At 37.5% G+C, this 20193-nt stretch overlaps 1 protein-coding gene across 4 annotated transcripts in view; it reads left to right on the forward strand.

Annotated features, from left to right (window-relative positions):
• LOC106955338 (cingulin-like protein 1) overlaps window positions 1–18404 on the forward strand; it is a 45144-nt gene extending 26740 nt beyond the window's left edge. For 2 of the 4 annotated variants that reach the window (XM_015045457.1, XM_015045455.1), the window contains 17 exons: window positions 5375–5839; window positions 7260–7550; window positions 9813–9911; window positions 9981–10142; window positions 10471–10575; window positions 11104–11162; window positions 12331–12478; window positions 13495–13599; window positions 13774–13926; window positions 13997–14164; window positions 14247–14420; window positions 15713–15802; window positions 15887–15970; window positions 16251–16369; window positions 16498–16606; window positions 16786–16949; window positions 17399–18404. In XM_015045457.1, coding sequence (XP_014900943.1) covers window positions 5375–5839; window positions 7260–7550; window positions 9813–9911; window positions 9981–10142; window positions 10471–10575; window positions 11104–11162; window positions 12331–12478; window positions 13495–13599; window positions 13774–13926; window positions 13997–14164; window positions 14247–14420; window positions 15713–15802; window positions 15887–15970; window positions 16251–16369; window positions 16498–16606; window positions 16786–16949; window positions 17399–17525 — 2622 coding nt within the window. In that variant the 3' untranslated portion in view covers window positions 17526–18404. The remainder of the gene's footprint in view (window positions 1–5374; window positions 5840–7259; window positions 7551–9812; window positions 9912–9980; window positions 10143–10470; window positions 10576–11103; window positions 11163–12330; window positions 12479–13494; window positions 13600–13773; window positions 13927–13996; window positions 14165–14246; window positions 14421–15712; window positions 15803–15886; window positions 15971–16250; window positions 16370–16497; window positions 16607–16785; window positions 16950–17398) is intronic. The other 2 variants (XM_015045456.1, XM_015045458.1) reach the window with 2 other exon arrangements.
• The last annotated feature ends 1789 nt before the right edge of the window (window positions 18405–20193 follow it).

Genomic DNA, 20193 nt, shown 5'->3' on the forward strand with positions numbered 1-20193 from the left:
TTTGACGTTTCATTGACGTCTTCCTCAAATATGCATTTATATAAGAAACTTCATTAAATCACTGTTGAATGTAGGGTTTCAAATATTATGAAATTTATATAAATATGCTACTATTATTATAAATGAGGAACTAAACCACATTAAATAACACCAGGCTTTTAAAAACAACTTTTCCAAATTTCTCAGTTTAAAAACAAATTAGATTTTAATTCAGCTGCTATTAAAATAAATCTGTTGCTCTGTAACTTGATGCAAAACTGTTTTGGTAATTTTGAACCGATTTTTCTGGGATGGTTTTTATTTAAACGTGTTTAATCGTTTGACGAGCGAACAGAAATAACTAATAGCTGCTGATGAAGGAAGCAGCGCGGGATGACAACATGGCCGCCTCTTTGTGTTTGTGCTGAGCCTGGCGTCCGTCCAGCTGTTGTCAGTCTTCCTCAGACAGTCGGAGGAGAGACGGAGGAAACATCTGCCCGCTCATCTGGCTCTGTCTGTCACACACACGCTCAAACACACACCTAAAAATCAACAAAAAAACATCCCATAATAACCTGACAGAGTTGTGACGGGAAATGATGAGAGAAGAAACCTGGTTTGGAGTCTTATTATACCAGGAAAGCTGTCAAGGTGTCACCACAGTTTAACTCTGAGAGCTTAAACACAAGCAGCCGACAGGCCGGCTGCCAGGCAGCAACAAGCAGGGCTGGGACTCCTGCCGAAAAGAAAAGACGTTTCTGCTGCTAAATGCTTCATATCACGCTCCCAAAAGTCAATCCTGATGTGTTGGAAACATCTGCACAATGTGAAGCAACACCAAACTCTATGGGGCAAAAGCAAAGTTTTCTAATATTTCCCTTCAGAAAAAGACTTTAAAGATGCAAAACTCAAGTTGTGCAACTTCAGTGAAATAATAAACGGGTGGCAAAAAAAAAAGCGCTTTGGAAATGTTGAAATCATTCCATCCCAAAACCTTTGAGAAATGTATGGAAGCTCACTTCTGCCATGAAAGTAAAAAAATGCAAGCCCAACAGGAATTCATAATATAATGATTTAAAAGTCAAAATTGGGAGTTTCAGTCATAATTTTGAGTTTGAAAGTCATGATTACAAATTTTAGTCAAAATTACAAATTTAAAATTAGTCATATTTATAAGTTTAAAGTCATAACTGTACATTTTGAGGTCATAAATGTAATAATAAATGTCATATGTCTGACTTTTAAAGTCATAATTACAAGTCATTATTGTGTCGTGATTACAATTTATAAGGTTTTAACTATGACTGTAGTTACTATAAAGGGCCTTCATTTTGTTCTTTCTTGGCAGAAATGTGCTTCCATACATTTAAGAACAGATTTGTAAGAAAACAGTGGTACACAATCGATCAACGATGAACAGTTGAGTTAATAGAGGAGCTTCTTAAAGAGACACAGGCTCAATTTCAAAGCATTAAATTATTTACTTAAGTCATAAATTTATTTTAAGTCATATTTCATACATGCATATAAATTTTATTACAACTGAAGGTAACATAGCTGCCTGATTGTGCCTTGGAAACATTTTAAAAAGTGGATAAAACACCTGAGTCATTAAAATATGGTGGAAAACTAAAAAACAAACTTATTTATATCAAATGTTCATCAACATTCAGCGACTGCTGTGATGAAACCATGAAGTCACTTGCTGTGTGGATTCGGAGGGAATTGGGTCACATCCTGTTAAAAACTGGGTTCACACACTGACAGATGTCAGATTTTACCCTCAAATTATTTATTCACAAACCAGAGAGTTTCCTGAGCAGCCCTCTGCCCCCCTCTGTGACCTCTGACCCTCTTTATCAGATAAATCAGTTACTCTGGATAATCACATCATTTTGATTACGTGTTAATCTAATGGGTTTAGGCTGGATTGAATTAAAAACGGCTTGGTGGAAACGATGATCCATCCATGATGTAGAAACATGGTGGAGATCACTGAGCTGCTGTTACTGGTTCAGTCGATTTTTAGGTCTAAAACTTTGATTTTGCACCTAATATGTGTAAATTGTCAGTCTAAAAAAGGAAATATTGCTCAGTAGGCTTCACCTTTCCTTCAGTTTCACTGTTATTAGTAAGAAAGTTCAGCAAAACAAAAAGAAATTACAATAAAATTAAGAAAAACAAAGTCTAGTGACTGTAATAAATCTTGAGTGTTTAAGTTGATGAATCTGATCAAACTACAGTTTAAAAGTATTTTTTGTTTCTGATCTGTTGAAAAATGAGACAAAAAGAACAAATATTTGAACAAATGTAAACTATTTATAGCGTTCTGAGTAAAAAATGATCCACCATTCTTTAATGACTGTTTGCATGTTTCCCCATTTTAATGTTGAATCTTCCAGGGGTATGAATAATTATGAGCTTAAATGTGAATAATCTGAGTGGGAAAAAATCACAGAAGCTCAGAAAAAAACATCCAAACTAATTGATAAAGTTATATAAAGAAAAACATGACATTTATTTTTTTGCTCCTCTGTTTTCATAAAATCAATAAATTTAATATTTGATCAATCAGATCTTTTATTGCCACATAAATTCTCCTTTATGAAGCTGAATGAAGTGAGATCCTCTTCCACTTCACTGTTATCCTGAAGAGAAGCGTTTCCCAGAATGCACCTCTGCTGTGTATGTGGGTCAGATGGCACTCTGTTTATTGCCATATGTTTGTTACTGTAGTGAGGCTGCAGGGAATAGAGTCTGAAATAAGAGCCAGGAGGATGTTTGTGTTTTTATTGAACGATGCAGTTCATCTCTCTAATCATCGATTTCAGCTCATTTTATAAATCAGGTTATTTTTTTAGTTTTTATCTGTTTACTCATATTTACTTATTTATTTGGTGCTTTCAGAACATGATTTCTGTGTTTAGTCATTTTCCTTTTTCTTTATTGCATTTTATATTAACTGCTAATTAGCAAGCTATACAGCTAGCCTTAAATTTCATAAAACATTTCATCATTTTAAAAATAAGTTACTGATTCTATTTATAAAGCAAACTTTTATTAATATTCTAACATTTTATCCTTTTACTTCAGCTTATTTATTTAATTATTTATCTATTATTAAATCGAACTAGCTTGAAACAGCTAATCCATTTAGCCATCTTGCTAACTCCACTAGGTTTTGAGTACTATTATGTTCTTTGCTGTTTAGGAAAATAATACTTTCTAGTTTGAAAATGGAATGAAAATGTTCCAGATTTCTGGTGGTCTTCTATATTCTGATATAAATTAACTTGGCTTCCACTCTCAACGCAGCGCTCTGAACATGAGCAGAGACAACAAGCAGCTTCTGCCCGTTTCTGACACTCCAGCGCTCAGGAAGCCTGAACTCACAGGGCAAAAATAATAACTTTAAAAGTCATCGGCTCGGAGCTAATCCCACCGCGGCCTGCGGACATTTTAATACCGGAGTGATTAGCAGTGATCCCAAAGCCCGGCCAGCCCGCGCCGTCAGGCCCGGGCGGCCGGCCCGCCCCAGCCTCGGCTCTCCGTCCCTGGGGGAGGCACTCAGGCGAGTCCCCGGATTAAGGCCACTCTGGAAAGTTAAACCCCTGGACGTCCGCCACTTCATTTCTCTAAGTGGCATCAGTTCCCTCGTTATGACTGTTAATTAAAGTTGGATTTATTCAACAGGATTTCTTTACTTTTCTGGCAAAAAAATATAGTTGACATTTTCTATTTTGTTCTCCTCTTTCTGTTGAATTAAGTGGATTTTTTTCATGGCTTGGCCGTGTTGTTTGTCTGCTTTTTATTTGTGTGAGAAAGTGGGAAGCTGTGTGTTTGGGGGGAGGGCTGGGAATTTTTTCATATGAGTGAGCAGATGTTGCAGTTTCTCAGGAGGGATTTATGTCAGGATGGGAACACACACAACACTCTGGGCTGTGTGTCATAATGAATGCATTTATCAGTCAACATCTACACACACTGAACACGCCATGCACAGAGAAAAAGCCTTTTATTAACACTGAAATAAACATCCAGCCTTATATCAGGGATATAACAGGACATTATGTTTGTATTATTCATCATTCTTGGTTTTCACCAACATTTAGAGAAGATGTGTTTTAGGAAGGTAGATTTGTAGAAAAATATTATAAATAACTAACCTGAGTAAGGACAGAGAGATTTAAATGATTAAATATGGCACAGTATTATGGACAGGAGAAGAAAAAATTATTTAATCATGAGAATAAGTCATATTGCCAGAATAAAATTGGTATAATATGTGAATAAAGTCGTAATAAGTAAAAATATTGTAATATGAGAAAGTCGCAATAATATAATAAAGTTATAATATTATGGGAATAAAGTTAAAATGATACGAGAATTAAGTTATAATGTTAAGAAAATAAAGTAATACTGTGCAAATTAAGTCCAAATATGAGAGTAGTCATGTTACCAGAATAAAGTCTCACTGTACGACTGTATTCCTCTACTCGACGTTTTTATTGTAATATTATGACTTTATTCTCGTAATTAGTTTTTTTTAATGTAACACTTTGTCCTAATTAAAGCAACAAATCATTTTATTCTGAATTGTTCTGCAGTTTTCCCAAACTCAACATATAGACAGAACCTGTCTGTCAGCACGAAGTTGTCATTAATATCTGCCAACAAACAAAAGGTCACAATTAGAAAACTGCTTTTCATATAAACTTAGTTTGTTGATATTAAATTGTTTTTGCTGTGAAATATTTGTGACCAAAACAACTGGACTGTTCCTTCAGTGATGCATCCTAAGTGCACAATGCTGTGTTATCACAGATCCTTCCCCTCCTCCCAGTTCCTGTTTTACTCTAACACTTTCCAGCCATTTTTATTGATTTCTCCAAAGCATCTGGTTCAGTTAATTATGAAGTTTTATTACAGAGTTTTCACAATATTGACTTGATTTGAATTTTCAGACATTCATTACTGTAGCTGAATGTCTGAAAATGTAAAATATTAATTATTTAGGATTTTTACTTTCTTTTACTTCCCACATTCAATAGCTGGTAAAGAAGCTCAGATTGAAATCGGGGTTTCATATAATTTGAGGCGATTGGTTGATGCTACGTTTGTCTGTGCTGGACTGCAGTGATGTTTTATATACTCATGCCTCTACTAAATGTCTTTACTCACTGGTTTACTGCTGATTCATCAGCAGGTTGACTTTTTGCTTATGAACTTGTGCAGAAACCTGAGACATATTTATATATTTTACTCCTGCTCTTTCCGATGGGTAATATTTACCAGATCTGTGTGTATTTACAGGATCGGTTAGAGTGTGGCTCCGGATCAGAGTCCTGTCTAACAGCTGTGTGGGGGGATTTGTTGCTGTGTTTACCTCTTTCAGCATCGGCCAGTAAGTTCCCAGATTCCCAGTAAAGAGGGACCACATGGCGGCCATGTTGGTTCCAACCTGCGGCGAGCCGACAGCGTCAAAGACCTGCTGAGTCGATTCTCCGGTCCGACTCCGTACTTGTTTTCATCTCAGAGCGCTTTCTCTGGACACAGACGAATCCTCAGGTCGGTTTCCATGGAGTCGCTGAACTCTTCCAAGTCAAAGCTGAGTGTTTTCACGCCGAGTGCCGTCGAAGAGGTTGGGAGTTCGACTCCCACCATCACGGCGACTCCATCCAGAGACGCCAAACAGAACGAGGCGGAGTCGACTAAGAAGGGAGCCAAATCCACGAAGATAACCACCAGGGTTGAGAGTCCAGTAGAGGGCAGCACTCAGAAGACGGATTCAGAAACAACGAGCAAACTGAAAACTCCGAAGTCTGGTAGAGATTCGGTGGCCGACTCTGGCTTGGGATCGGTAAGAGAAGGAGGATCAAATCCGATCCAGACGAGCCGCACTGATCTGGGGAACTTTGCACCTTTCTGGACGTTTCATCAAACATCGATTTGCATGATTATTGATCCGACTTAAAGGCACAGCACCACTTCAAACCTTTAGAGCACATTATCATTTAATCGTCAACTCAACCTCTTTCTCATCGTTGATTTATTTTTTTCCTACAATGCCTTGAAAAAACACTTCTACCTCTTTAATTCAGATTTTGTCTTGGTGCAACCACAAACTTTGATGTATTTGGAAATTACACTGACAGATCCACACAAAGGTAATTGGGATAAAAATTATGTGCGTTTGAGAAATATTTACATAAAACTTTAAACTATTTGTTGTAAGCTTTGTACATAGTTCATCGTCTCAAAATAGACACAAAGCTCTTTAGACTTTTATTTGCAAGTAAATAACATGCATCATTTTCTCTCCATGTTGTAATTATTTATAACTTTGTTGATTCATTACAGAAAACCTCAATAAAATTCACTAAAGGTTGTGGTTGAGACAAAAGTAGCTTCAAGATATTTCTACAAGGCACCAAATTTTCCTTTTTATGCCACTAATGACTTGATTTTATTTCACAAAACAAATATTTAAACTGATGGATCTGCTTGATTGAATTTTGCTTCTGTTTTTGTTTGCTTTCTGAACTGTTTGCCAGCTTTTCCACAAAGTGTGATGATGTAAGGTTGGAAAAACGATGGTCTACAACCTGATATCAGCCCTGAACCTGATTCTTTAGGTCACTTTTACCAAAATGATGCCTCATAAGAAACCCGCAGGTTCTTACAGTGTTGAAAAAATGAGAAATTAACTTTATATTTCTGAGTCTGGATAAGGAAATAAATTAGAGAAGAACAGACAAAGTAGTAAACAGGAAGACTGGGGAGTGTTTTGTCCATAATAGCATTTTCTTCTTTGCATTGACTTGAGAAAAAGTGTAAATAATGACAATATTTTGATTCCCTAGAAAGTAGAACAAGGTGGATGTTTTCCACTATTTTGGGTTTAAGTGCACACTCCCACCTGCAGGTGGGAGTATTTCTTACTTCTACCCCATTGCTGCCTCAACCTTGCATAACTGATTTGAAAGGCTCAAAAATGGCGGCCATCTTGAAAAATTGCTGTCATCCTGAAATTCAAGCGGCTAATGGGAAATATTGAAAACATATGACCAAAGGGTGAGCATACCACTGTGTATGCTTGTATCCACACATGAAAGGTTTTTAGAGTAATAAAAACCTCTAAAATTAACTCTTTACACTTTCCAAATCTTGCTTTTGCTGATCCGTTCCTTCACGTTGGAATAAAAACGCCTTAAATCTTTTGATTTACTCCTCAACTGCATCTCCAGCTTTCCTCTGAATCCTTTGCTTCCGTCCTCCAGGAGTCAGAAGTGGATTCCAACAAGCAGTCTGACAGCCCATCCGAGGAGGAGCCGTCCACGCCCAGAGCCACCATCGTCACCCAGAACCCCAAGTACCAGCTTCTGATGAACCACGACCTGAAGACCAACGGGCTGAGCAGCAGGGAGTCCAACGGGCCGGGCGGCGGCGGGTCGGTCGGGGACAAAAGCCCCCTGCTCTCCAGATGGGAGACCACCCGGATGGGGACGAACAACTTCCGCGGGTCCCTGGAGTCCCTGGCCTCTCGGGACTGGGACACGGGTTCCGACAGAGTGAGTGAGGAAGACCAGAATGTGTGTGTGTGTGCAAGGGATTTTGGTAGATTAAATTTGGGCCAAATAGAAACCAGATGCTGAGGGATAACAGTCATTCTAGAGTTAACAGCGCCATCACATGGAGGAAATGGGAACTGATTTAATTCCTCTGCAGAAATCTGAAGGTCTGTCTTGAATTTATGTCAAAAAGCCGTGAAGTTGATTTATTCTGGGTAAAAAAGGCCTAAATTTAAAGCTTAAGTAATAGTTCAATCCTCAAAAATATAAAAAATAAGATTTAGAGACCTTAACATTTATCTTCAAAGGAATTTATTAACCTCAAATATGGGGAAAACAATGTAAAGGAAATAAATAATATGAAAAGTATAAAAATATACATAAAAATGTAAAAATAAACTTTATTTACTATTTAAAAAATGACATTAAGCAATAGTTGAAACCTAAACTATTAAATATATCAAAAATGTATAAAAAATACATTTTGAGACCTACTATTTTACCTGTAAAGGAATTTACTTAGCTTAAACATATATGAAACAATTTAAAGTCAATAATGAAATAAAAAATATTCAGTTTTGAAAGAAAATAATTTAATTTAATGTTTTTCAAAAAATGAAGATTAAACAATACTTAAAACATTAGTTGCTCCCAAAAATATGAAAAATATTTAAAGCAACTGTCTAAAAATGATTTACAGGGTCAAAATATATGTAATGTATATGTAATATGTAATTTATTTAATCTTCTAAATCTTCAGAGACTTTTTATTTTTAAAGGAACTTTACTTCACATATGTAAAAAAAAGCAACAACAAAAAACCCATAAAGTAGATAGAGTTAAGTTTTAAAATTCAAAACAGTGAAAACTTTAGTAAATTGTTCAAATTTTAAATATTAGAAAATAATATAATTAAGGCTATCACTAAGCATTTTAATACAGGAAAAACTATTTTATGATGTAAATTTTGTTTCCAGTTTTTTCAAGGTGTTTTTTTTACAAGAACTTTAAAAACTTACATGTATTTAATATATATACCAAACACATTTCTAAACTTATCAAAAAATATTTTTAATAAGTGTTTTTGCCTTTATTTAGGTAAACGGGTAAAAAGTACATATAAATAAATAACAACTAATTATTTTTCATTTAACTGGGTACAATATTGTATATAATTAATCAGATTATTTGATTAACTGATTTATCCCCAAACCTTCCAGCAGTAACTTGTTTATTACAGAATGAATCCAATCTAATCTTTCTTTTCAGTTTATGCACAGCGCCACCTTCTGGAAGAAACACAGATTGAAGGTTTTTTGCTCCGTCGGCTGACTCACAGTTTCCAATCAGAGCACAGAAACTCGGCTTCGATTAATGTTTTTATTTTACAAAAATCACATCTGATGTACTGCGATGGAGGAATGGAGACAAACTGAGAGGATTTTCTTTTAATTACAAGAATAAAGTTATGATATTAGCAGAAAAAAGTCATAAAATTACGAGGGAAAAAAAGTTGTTTTAATGAGAAAAAAAGCATTGATAGTTATCCAATGATTCTTTCTTCAAAATATATTCAAAATCCTGCTGCTGATTATAATTTGATACTGATGTGTTAAAAGATGAATAGTTTCCTGTTTATAAAACTGATACCAAACTATAATTTCACAAGATGCAAAACATTCCTCATCTTAAGGGTAAGACTAATTCATGTAGTTTTCTTTTTTAATTTCAGTTTTCTTGTCATATTATGACTTTATTTTGATATTTTTCTGATTATTATTGAAATATTACATCTGTAGTCTACTATTACAAATTTATTTGTGTATTATTACAACTTCACTTAATTTTATAACTTTATGCTGGAATTATTACTTTATTCTCATATTATTTTGACTTTATTCTTTATTTTTATATTTTTATGACTTTTTTCTCATTATGATTAATTCTGTTAATCCTAAAATGTTAGAATATTCATAACTTTTTCTGGTGTTATGACTTTGATGCTTTATTTACATGATAGTTTGACTTTACTTTTGTAATTTTTAACTTCTCTCAGTCTGGCTCTAACTCTCCGTCTCCACGTTAACGTCCCACCAGCAGAAATGAAACAATAATTCACAGCTGATGTCACGGTTTTCCTGTTAAAGTAATAACTGTCTTGATCCCAGCTCCGCATCAGAATGCTGCATTTGTTTGCATAAAATTTGTTTTTTCTGTTTTTATTTGCTGGCAGTAAACTGAACGGCTGTTGTGTGTTTTCAGACGGGCGTTGTCGACAGCCCTCCCCGGGTCTTCAACAGTCCATACGCCACGACCACGTCCCTGGATTACACCCCGACCTACAGGATGTCCGAGTACAAGGTGCGTTTCTGGTTTCTGTGTGAAGCGGAGAGCCGGAGCTTCAGCGGATGACGTTGCGTTTGTCTCCAGGTTCAGGGCGGACTCTCCCCCGCCACCTCAGAGATGAACCTGTACAGCTTCAACAGCCGCAGCACCAGCCCCATCGGCCTGCCCACATCCACGCTGACCGGCCAGCGCACCCGCTTCTCCACCTACGACACCCTGAGGAGAAGGCCTGAGATCAACAACACGGTACAAAACACGCGCCTGTCTCTTTAAGAAAGCCAATGGGAAAAAAAACAATGTTTAAAGTTTGTTCAGATTTAAAGGGTTTTTGTTCATTCAACAAAAACATCAACTGTTATATAATATTATGACATAATTCTTGTACCATTACAATTTTTTTCATATTATTCAACTTTATCCTCATCTTACTTAAACTTTAATCTGTTATTATGACTTTCTTGTATTTTACTGTATTCATATAGTATTACAACCTCTTTTTCGTAGTCACTCAAAATACACAAAAAGAATATTTAGTGGCTAAAAAGTACATTTTACTGTGTTCACATCTGACCAGCAGGTGGCGCCTGTTCACTACAGCGTGCGCTCCGCCACGTTGGGAGCACCGAATAAGAAAGACTTCATAGAAGAACTGACCAAACAACTGGACGTCTGTCAGAAGGTAAAAATAAACCTCACATTAATAAAATACTAATCTGAATTAAAATAATGCCAAAAAGTTTATTTTATTTAGATCATTAAAGATCATTATTCAAGATTCTGGCAGCTCTGAGTGCTTTATCCAAGCAAATATTAACAGAAAGTTAAGTGGAAGGAAGAAAACGTTAGTAGGGAAAAGGTGCACAATCTCAGGCATTTGCATACATCAGACTGTGTTGTAAATGCATATAGTTTTTCTCTTGAGTTTTTAAATATATTCTAATTGCTCAACATGAACTGGACCTGCTGTAGTTGCAACATTTGTTTTGTATAAATAAACTGAACTGAAATTTTCAGTTTAGACTAAATTTGGCATAAAAGTTAAAGATTTAAAGACATTTTGTTTGGTTTTATCTAAGCTAGGAGCTCCATGAGGTTCTGACTGCTGTAACCAATAATACCAGAGTTTACCATTAAAAATCTGGTTCATCAGCTATAAGGTGACTGAATTATTAAACAATATTTCTAATGTTTTGTGTGTTTTGTTCAGCGCAACGCCTTCCTGGAAGCAGAGAGCGTCGAGATGGAGAAAGAGAGGAACCAGATCAGGTCAGAGCGGATGAGCCGCATCGTCAGAGATGGTTTCAACTATTTATGCTTTAATGTCTTAATCCTGATTAATCTGCTAGATTGAATAACGCAGGTCAATCTGGGGAGAGTTATGGGCTGAATGGAAACAAATGGAGTGATGTCAGATTTTAGTGGTTTTAGGTTTTCTCTTTTGTCTTTGGCTAAAGACCATTAGCCATTTCTCCTGCTAGCTCTAGTTTGCATTTGTTTTGGTTGTATTTACCCAGAATACCCTGTGGTGTAGTCCACTTCCTGCTTTTGGAGCGGTCTCTGGTCTGCTTGGTGTTCACATTTGCACTCGAACTGAACCAAAGTCCACTTCAGCTGAACCAAGGATATCTGCAGGTTCCACAAAGTGAAATTTAAGACTTTTTAAAGGCTTTTTTAATGCCACCCTGAATTAAATTTAAGGAAAAGAAAAACCATAAATATTGTGCTTTGTTGGGACATCGTATTGTATGAAGCATAGAAAAACAGTGAAACTTCTGGGGTGCGTTTGTGACTGTTGGCAGCAGCTTTGTGTTGTTCCCGTTGAAAATGGCTCCCTGCATCTTTTACCTCTGTGCCACCTAGCTTAAAATTTATTTTGAAACAGAATGCAGGTAATGCTAACCTAGAATGGGTTGGCAGCAAAAGTGATTCAGTAGTGAAATCATCCAGCCAAATGGAAGTAATTTTGCACTGATCACAAAAAATGAACACAAAAAAATCTAGCTAGTTGGCAAGCAGGGGTATATTAGCAGCTAGCAGTTAGCTGTAGCCTCAACCATCTTGAGTCACAGAACGCAGCGAGATGACTCAAACTTTTGCCTGACAGAAGAGAAAAAATAACTACATAGAGTATTTGTGATTATAATCTTGCTACAACAAAATCTAAGACCTGTGATTAATGTATTTAAGGCCAGCGAACATTTTCTAAAGAACTTAAGACAGTTTAAGGCCTTACTTTTAAAACCTGGGTTTGTAGGTGGGAATGAACCACTGACTGTGGTCCAATGAACATACTTTAGGAATCCTTAGCATTGGTTCATATAGTCTGAAATTGCATAAATTGGTTTTTGTCTGTTGCAGTTGTATCTCTTTTTGTTTCATTTGCTACCATCTGAAGTGTAAACCTCATCGGTAACGGTTCGATTGTCCTGTGAAGGTTCGAGATGCGCGCCCTGCTGGTGAACAACGAGGACCTGCTGAGGACCAACGCCCAGCTGAACAACGAGCTGAAGAAAACCAGAGAGCAGATGATCGACATGGACAAGGAGAGCCAGGGCTTCAGAGAGCGATGCCGAGCGATGGAGGTGAGATGGAGCAGAATATTACTGTCAGAATTAGCATGCTAATCCCTCTGTCGCATGTTTTTCATGTTGAATTCAGGATGATGGACATGTTTCAAGATGGCCACCATTTTTGTGCCTTTTAAGCCAGTTATCATAAAATGTTCCCCGTTTTAATGACCTTTATGCCACATCACATGTTTTCAACTATTCATACAACTTTGAAGCAACAATATGCAGCAAAATCAGACACCAAAACTGAAACCGAGGATTTTGGTGTTTACAAGTCTGACAACTGATATGAGACTTTTACAACAAAGTCTCTCACCAGCTGTCAACTAGAAGGAGATGAAGATCTGTAACCATGTCGATTATCCAGTCCTCTTAATGGTTAGCATTATTCTGCTAACTTTTTATGTGTTTAGCACCTTAAAGTTAACTCCTGCTATTGTTTAAATATTTTTTAGCGAATTAGCTTCAGCAGTTTATTGCTAGCTGTTTATTTTTTGTGTTCAGCGTTAGCTTTCTCTAGTTTTTTTTATATGATTAGCAGTTTAGCATTAGTTTTTGCTCATTTTTGTGAGCATTAGCTTATCATTAGCTTTGCTAATACTTTTGCTTAGCAAACTAGCAGTTAGTGAAACTAACTTTTTGGTTAGGTGTGTCCAACACTGGCAATAACTACTCCTGATTTTAGTGCAAACAGACATTCTTCACAACTATGGTAGCCATTTTGAAAAATGTCCACCAATAAAAGGAAACACAAGATCGGGAAAATATTAATTATTTTTTGACACCAAAAATGTTAGTTTGTGATAAATATTAGCAAATTTAATGTAAAAAATAATTATTTTTAGATGACCGTGGCGGCTGTCTTGAATTGTTCAGTGGTTAATGTTTTCTTCCCAAACAAGCAAATCACAGAATTTAGGTTCTGTAAAAGATTTAGCTAAAATATTCAATTATTAAGATGTTAATTAAAACAGAAGGTGGTGTTTGTTTGGCTTCAGTCTGTGTGACGTTTGTTGTTGGTTTTGCAGATTGAGGTGAAGGAAGCCCGGGAAATGATGGTGGAGGCCAACAATCAGGAGTACGCCTTCAACTTCCTGCAGCAGTCCCTGAATAACAAGATCCAGGATGCTGAGGTAGAACCAGACGAGCTGCTGTCTCAACGGCCATGTTTGTTCATTGAGTTCTACTTCCTGCTTCTACTTCCTGGTTCTTCTTTCTTCTACTTCCTGATTTTACTTCCTGGTTCTACTTCCTGGTTTTACTTCCTGGTTCTACTTCCTGATTCTCTTCTGCTGTTTGCCGTTCAGGAGAACCTGGAGAAACAAACCCAACACGCCCAGTCTCTGGCCGAGAAGCTGTGGCTGGCAGAGCGGCAGCTGGAGGAGATGGAGGTGGACAAAGAGACCCGAGACAAGAAGACGTCTGAGCTCAACAGCACCATCCTCAGGCTGGAGGAGGAGGTGCAGAAACCTTTAATCTGATGGTTTCTGGGCTGTGAGAGGCGGCGCTAACTGCTGCTTCTGTTTCCAGCTCAGCGAGGCGCTGCAGTCGTCCACCCAGAACTCAGCAGAACTGAACCTCCACCTGAAGCTGCGTGAAGACGCCCAGATGAGGGTGGAGGAGCTGGAGGAGGCGCTGCTGGAGAAGGACCAGGAGGTCCAGAGGCTGCAGCTGCTGGTCAGCAAGCTGCAGGGAGAGGTACTCAGCTGCAGCAGACATGAAGCAGGCGCTTCGCCGCCACTGCGGCTGCTGCTTCAGGTTCTGGTTCTGTCGGGTCCAGGTGTCCGGGAAGCTGATCGATAAGGAGCGCAGCCTGGAGGAGGAGATCCAGCTGCGGGAGCGGCTGCAGCTGCAGTGCAGGCAGGCCGAGCGCACGGTGGACGACCTGACCATGGAGCTGCACAGCACCAACCAGGCCAAGGACGACCTGGCCAAGCAGCTCAAGGTGGCCCAGGTACTGCCTGAGCAAAAACCCAAAACCTGGAGGGAAAAACTCACAGGATCCTGATGGTGTAGATGATCAAAAACAGTAAAAAAAAGTTTTTAAAAAAGAGATATTTGCAAAAATATAGGACTGCTAATAATTATTAATCAATTATTCTGTCAAATGATTGGATAAAAAAATAAAAAATTCTGCTGATTTTTTAACATCTTAAACCTTTTGATTAGAAACAAAAAATACAAAAAACAATTAAAATCCTTTTTAAATAATAGAATTAACATTTTATTGCATTTCTTTAGTGAATTTTTAATAATTTGTAGCAAAATATTTCTCTAACAATACTTAAAACTTTTCTGCTTTACTTAATATCAATAACATGTCGGCTTATATATTATGAATAATCGGACAGAAAAATATGATTCTTAACAGGATATTTTTTATTTTTATTTTTTGCTGAATTGACCAGGTGAAGTTTAAAAGATTTCTAGTAAAACAGATTTATAAAGTTTTATTTTCTTATCCTAAATGATAACTTATATATTATTTTATACAGTTTTGGCTTAATTACTGCTCTAAATGTTTTATTTCATCAAGTTTCCTTTCTTAATACGACTAGTTAACCATCAACTAAATTAATAGAGGATTATCTCAATAATCTGTTCATTATTTCCTTAATAAACACTTTATGAAATCTACAAGTAGAATAAAAACTATGACAGATTAGAGACCAACATTTTCATTCTTTAAATAACTTAAATTGCTTCATTTTTATGTTATTTCTGCTCCATATTGATCAGAGACTTTAACATGACAGGAAGCTGCATAGTGAGAAATGCTGCCCTCTGCTGGTGGGAGCGGGCATTACCTTAACTCAATGTTTTTGACAGTTTTTTGGAGAAAATTGGCTCAAAGAATAATGTATCAACACAAATGATAATAATAATAATAATAATAATAAAGAAAAACATGGATTTGTTGGTTTTCTGTGAATTTTTGCTATCAGAATGGTGAAACGGTGCAGGAATCGTTTCTGCTGAAATGTTTGAGTCTTTATTAAACTCAGGTTAAGTAGGTCAGTTTCTTCTCTGGGTTTATTTATAAGAAATGAGCAATAAGTTTCTTTTTCAGCACTAAAATATTTTTTTAGTTTCTAAATGTTTTTCTGTGAAGCAGAGACGTCCAGATGAATTAACCAGACATTCAACCATCAGTTTGGGGTTAATGAGGCATTAATTATGCTAATCCTGTTCAGCAGTAAACTCTCCATGATGAAACGCCGAGTCGTTTGTGTTTCTGCTGCACAGGAGAAGCTGATCGACGTGGAAACGGAGCTGGAGGATCTGCTGGAGAGCGAGCAGCGCTGGGCCGCCAAGCACAAGAAGACCCTCGAGCAGGTAGGGCGCCACCTGCAGGCGGAGCGCCGCCACTGAACCGGGACCTCAACCGGACCGGCGCCGATACTTTCTGCTGTGTTTCAGACGGAGCAGCTGCAGCTGAAGCTGATCCAGGAGAAAGATCTGAACGACCAGCTGGAAATGGATAAGACCTTCATGGAGAGACAGGTGACCTTTAACCTTTAACCTCATGCCATTGTTAAATGATTCATAATTTCATCAGTTACTCAGTACTTCAGTAGATTTTTGCCAAATATTTTTTCCTTTTAGTTTGAATTTCTTGGACGGATACTTTTGAGTAAAAATGAGTTGAAGTAGTTTTACTTTTACCGAAATACAAAGTTTAGGTCTTTTACCCACATCTGCCTGCTAACAATGGAGCTGCTAGCATCTTCACCGCTAGCGTTTTCCCTGCTAAAGATGGCGCTTGGTTTTCCTGTGTGTCCAGATCAGGGAGCTGCGTATGGAAGTGGAGGAGCTGCAGAGCTCCAGGGTTCAGGAGGACGTCGTGTCCCGGGCCGAGAGCCGGGCCAAGGAGCTGGAGAGCGCGCTGAGGGCCGAGGAGAGGTGAGCCGCCGAGCCGTCGCTTCATTTCTTCCTGGCCCAGATTCTCCGTCGTTCACTGAGTGTTGGTCTCGAGTTTGGACTTGCCCGCTCCGTTTTGTTTTTTTAAACGTCTTTTGGTGTTTCTGCAGAAACAAGGCGACTCTGACGAACTCCATCAGTAAACTGGAGAGGAAGATCAACGAGCTGAGCGACCAGCTGGAGGAGGAAACCCGCATCGCCAACGAACAGAAAGACCTGGTAATACGCACTGCAGCCTCCGTCCACTAGGGGGCAGCAGAGTGACATAGAAACATGAAAACTACAATCAGAAACTTTCCCCATGTTTGTGATCACACAGTATAATAATTTACGTCATTTAAATCTGACAGAGCGTGTTAGCGTTAGCAACATGCTAACATGCTGTCTGTGGTTGTCAGATGACCCAGAGGATGCGCACGCTGAAGCGGCAGCTGAACGAGGCGGAGGAGGAGGCGACCAGGAAGGAGGCGCAGTACCGCCACCTGCAGAGGGAGCTGACGGAGGAGAGGGAGACGAGCAGCCGGCTGCAGCGGCAGCTGCTGGACCAGCACCTGCAGACCAAGTACGAACCGCAGCCTGCAGGCTAACTGAACAGAAATTAGCTTAATGATGACGAATGTGCTAAATGTTTTTGTTCTTCCATTTGGGCAATAAGTTCAAGTTTTTTTAATCTGAAAATGAGCCATTTCAAAATGAACCTTTTCCATTTCTTGTTAGCTTGATGAATTTGACTGGCAGCCAATCAGAAAATAAATTATATTTTATATATTTTAACATAGATTTTGATGAAAAATGTAAAAATTTCCCTCGATCTGTGCTGCCATAATGTTTTCAATTGACCTTCCATGACCTTTAACACTTAGCATGCTAATGCTAACAGAGGATTGAGGGATTTCATGTTTTCACTTTGGGCTGAAATAAAATTTCTTTCTGGAGGAAAAAGAACTTCAGATAGTTTAGAAACGGCTTCAGAAATGAAGGACTAAACAAAGTTTTCTGTGTTTCTGACAGACGTAAAGACAACCTGACGATCCGTCAGACTCTGGACAACCTGAGGTTGGACCTCAGCGGAGACGAAGACGACGAAGAGGAGGAGAAGCCGCTAAGTGAACAACCAACCAGCGTGACTAAAGTTTAACCCCTCCAGCGCCACCTGCCTGTGGACAAATGGAATCGTTTGACAGGAAAGCAGCAGCAGCAGAAACACAGAAAAGACTTTTAGCTGCTTGGAAATAATCGCATGTTGCCGGGAAAGTTCTTCACTGTAAGCTGAGAAATTCATCGAGATGAAATCTGGTGCTAGGTTGTAGCAAACTTTGTTTTCAGGTTGTTCCTGCCATGAAAACACAAACAGGTTCAAATCAAGACTCTTTTCCTCTTTTCATGTTTTTAAGAATTCCCTCGGCTCCCTCTGCTGGTGGACACCAGGAACTACAACCGCTGCATTTTGCACTCAGCTGCTCTTTTCTCAAAATGTTTATAGTTGTGATCTAGAAGAAAACTTAGTTTCTCCTAATAGAAAATGTAGAATAAGCTTTAAGAAGAAACTGTCCTTCATCTGAGACGCCTCGGTTTTTATCAACAGGAAAACGTTTATCTGCAGTATTTGTGTTTAAGATGCTTCAACGGGTCGAGAAAGTGTCTGTGGGATCTTTGATCGTGGCTTTTTTCATCTCAATCACAGCAAAGATTATTTATATGTTCTGAAGTCTTTCTGGGACATCTTAAAAGTTAATTTTTTTTTGCATATTTAAAGGGTTTGCTGCTGTTTTAATGTAACTCTGCCGTTTGTGTAAAGAAGTTGTTTGAACGTTTAACGAGAAAACCGTTCATTTGCAACAGGAAATCAGAAATATGACCTTTGGCTCCATAAGCAGGTTGATTTCTGCCGTGTTTACAATGTTTCTCATTTTAAACATTAGGTTTTAAATCCAAACGCCACATTTAGTTTTCTCTCTCACTGGGTATTTATTTTTCACCCTTCGGTACAAAATAAACTTTAAATCTTTGACTAATGGAGTTTGGCCTGTTTTTTCATAAACTTAGAGAAACTAAAAATCTGTTTTTATAATGGAAACAAAATCAATAAGTGGAACTGGGCCAATAAGTTTTAGTTTTTATCAAAGTTTATTATTAGTTATTTAGAGGGAGTTTAGCGGGTCGGTCATCTGGTGTTTGGTCATGTGACAAAGATAAAATATAGATTTTTTCTGTTATGGTGCAAAAACATGAATATCGGCTGAAATGTCAAATCGGTGCATTCAGAGTAAATATTAAAACATATTTTAGCAGAAGTCATGTTTTAAATAGACATAAAGCCTTAATTTTGACTGAATATGATGAAAATAGTTAAATACCAAATTAAGAATGAATCTTTATTTTCAGACCTGGAATTGAACCACGACAGTCTCTGCATCAAGGCCAAGCTTTCCACCAACCGAGCTAACAGAGGCTCAGAAATATGTCAGATTTTTCAGTTTTAACAAGATAAAAATAAAAGTTTTTGCAGAAATGCCAACAAATCAAGACGGACTCTGTCCTGTTGGGTTTCCAGGGCCAAAAATACAACAAGAAGATAAACTTGTTAAATTAAGACTAAACATCCAATACATACAAAAAATTCTAAGTTGTTTATATATGTATATATATATATATATTACACAACTGAATAATAAAATGATAAAATATTTGATTTTTGTGTTAAAATTTAAAAAATAGTCATTATGGATTCATTAAAAATGCTTTATTAAAATATTAAATTAAAATTCGTTTAACTCAGAATATCCAAGATTTTTCAGTGAGTTTGTTGCCGATACCTGTAGCAGTCTGTATCACAGCGGCTCTATTAAAGCCTCTGACTGAAGACACTCTGTTGTTGTGAAGCAGAACAGAAACAGAACCGGACCAGAACAGCTGATAGTATGATAAATAATGTAATCATTCACAAGTTCCCCAAATGTTGCTTCTTTCAAAATGGAAAAGATTTCATTGAACTTCTAAACGTTCATGTTCCTCCTGGATCGAGACACCAGCAGCTCTCGGACTTTATACCGAGTCTGAGAGCCAAAGTCATAAATGTCTCTGCTCAGGTTCTGCATGAGGGGAAACATTCATGGGGATCAACGTTCAGCTGGAGGAACAAAACAAAGCTGCAGTGAAACATTCAAGCTGCCAGAATAATGAGTAAACCCCATTAACTTTATATTTTCATAAATTAAAAGACACAAATAAACAGGTAATTAAATCACTTATTAAAATATATTTACAAAGTGTTTTCCATCTTAAATGCAAAGTGTATATATTATTTAAACTTTCCAGTTTGGGTTGAATCAGGTGTGGCCCACGTTGGGCTGTGGCGGGTCAAATCCATGTTGGTTTATTCTCAGCTAAAATAGGTTTACTGTTATCAAATGTAAAATATGTCAGAGATGCAGCGATCAGAGCTTTTCTGTCCATCACTGATCTCCAGTTTTCATTCTGCTCTGATCTTCCAGTTCCTGGATTTTTTTTCTCCAGAGAAAAATGTCCTGCAGGTTCTGAGTTTCAGGTAGAAGTTCTGAATGAAACAGGAAATATTAAGATTTTATCACTTCATGCTTCAAAGCATTGACCTCTGACCTTCATGGGATGGGAATGTTTTACTTTAACTAGGACTTTCTGAAAGGCAGAGTTGATGAAAATATTTTTAATGAAGGAAAAGAACAGAATGAGCAGCAAATGAACCAAATGCAGAAGAAGAAATGTTTTTATTTCTCTAAAACACATGAAGAAAAACTGCAGCAAATAAACAAAAGAAAGATTTAATA

This window comes from Poecilia latipinna, unplaced genomic scaffold (genome assembly GCF_001443285.1).
Source record: "Poecilia latipinna isolate Pla-1442-1.1 unplaced genomic scaffold, P_latipinna-1.0 Scaffold727, whole genome shotgun sequence".
NCBI lineage: Eukaryota > Metazoa > Chordata > Actinopteri > Cyprinodontiformes > Poeciliidae > Poecilia > Poecilia latipinna.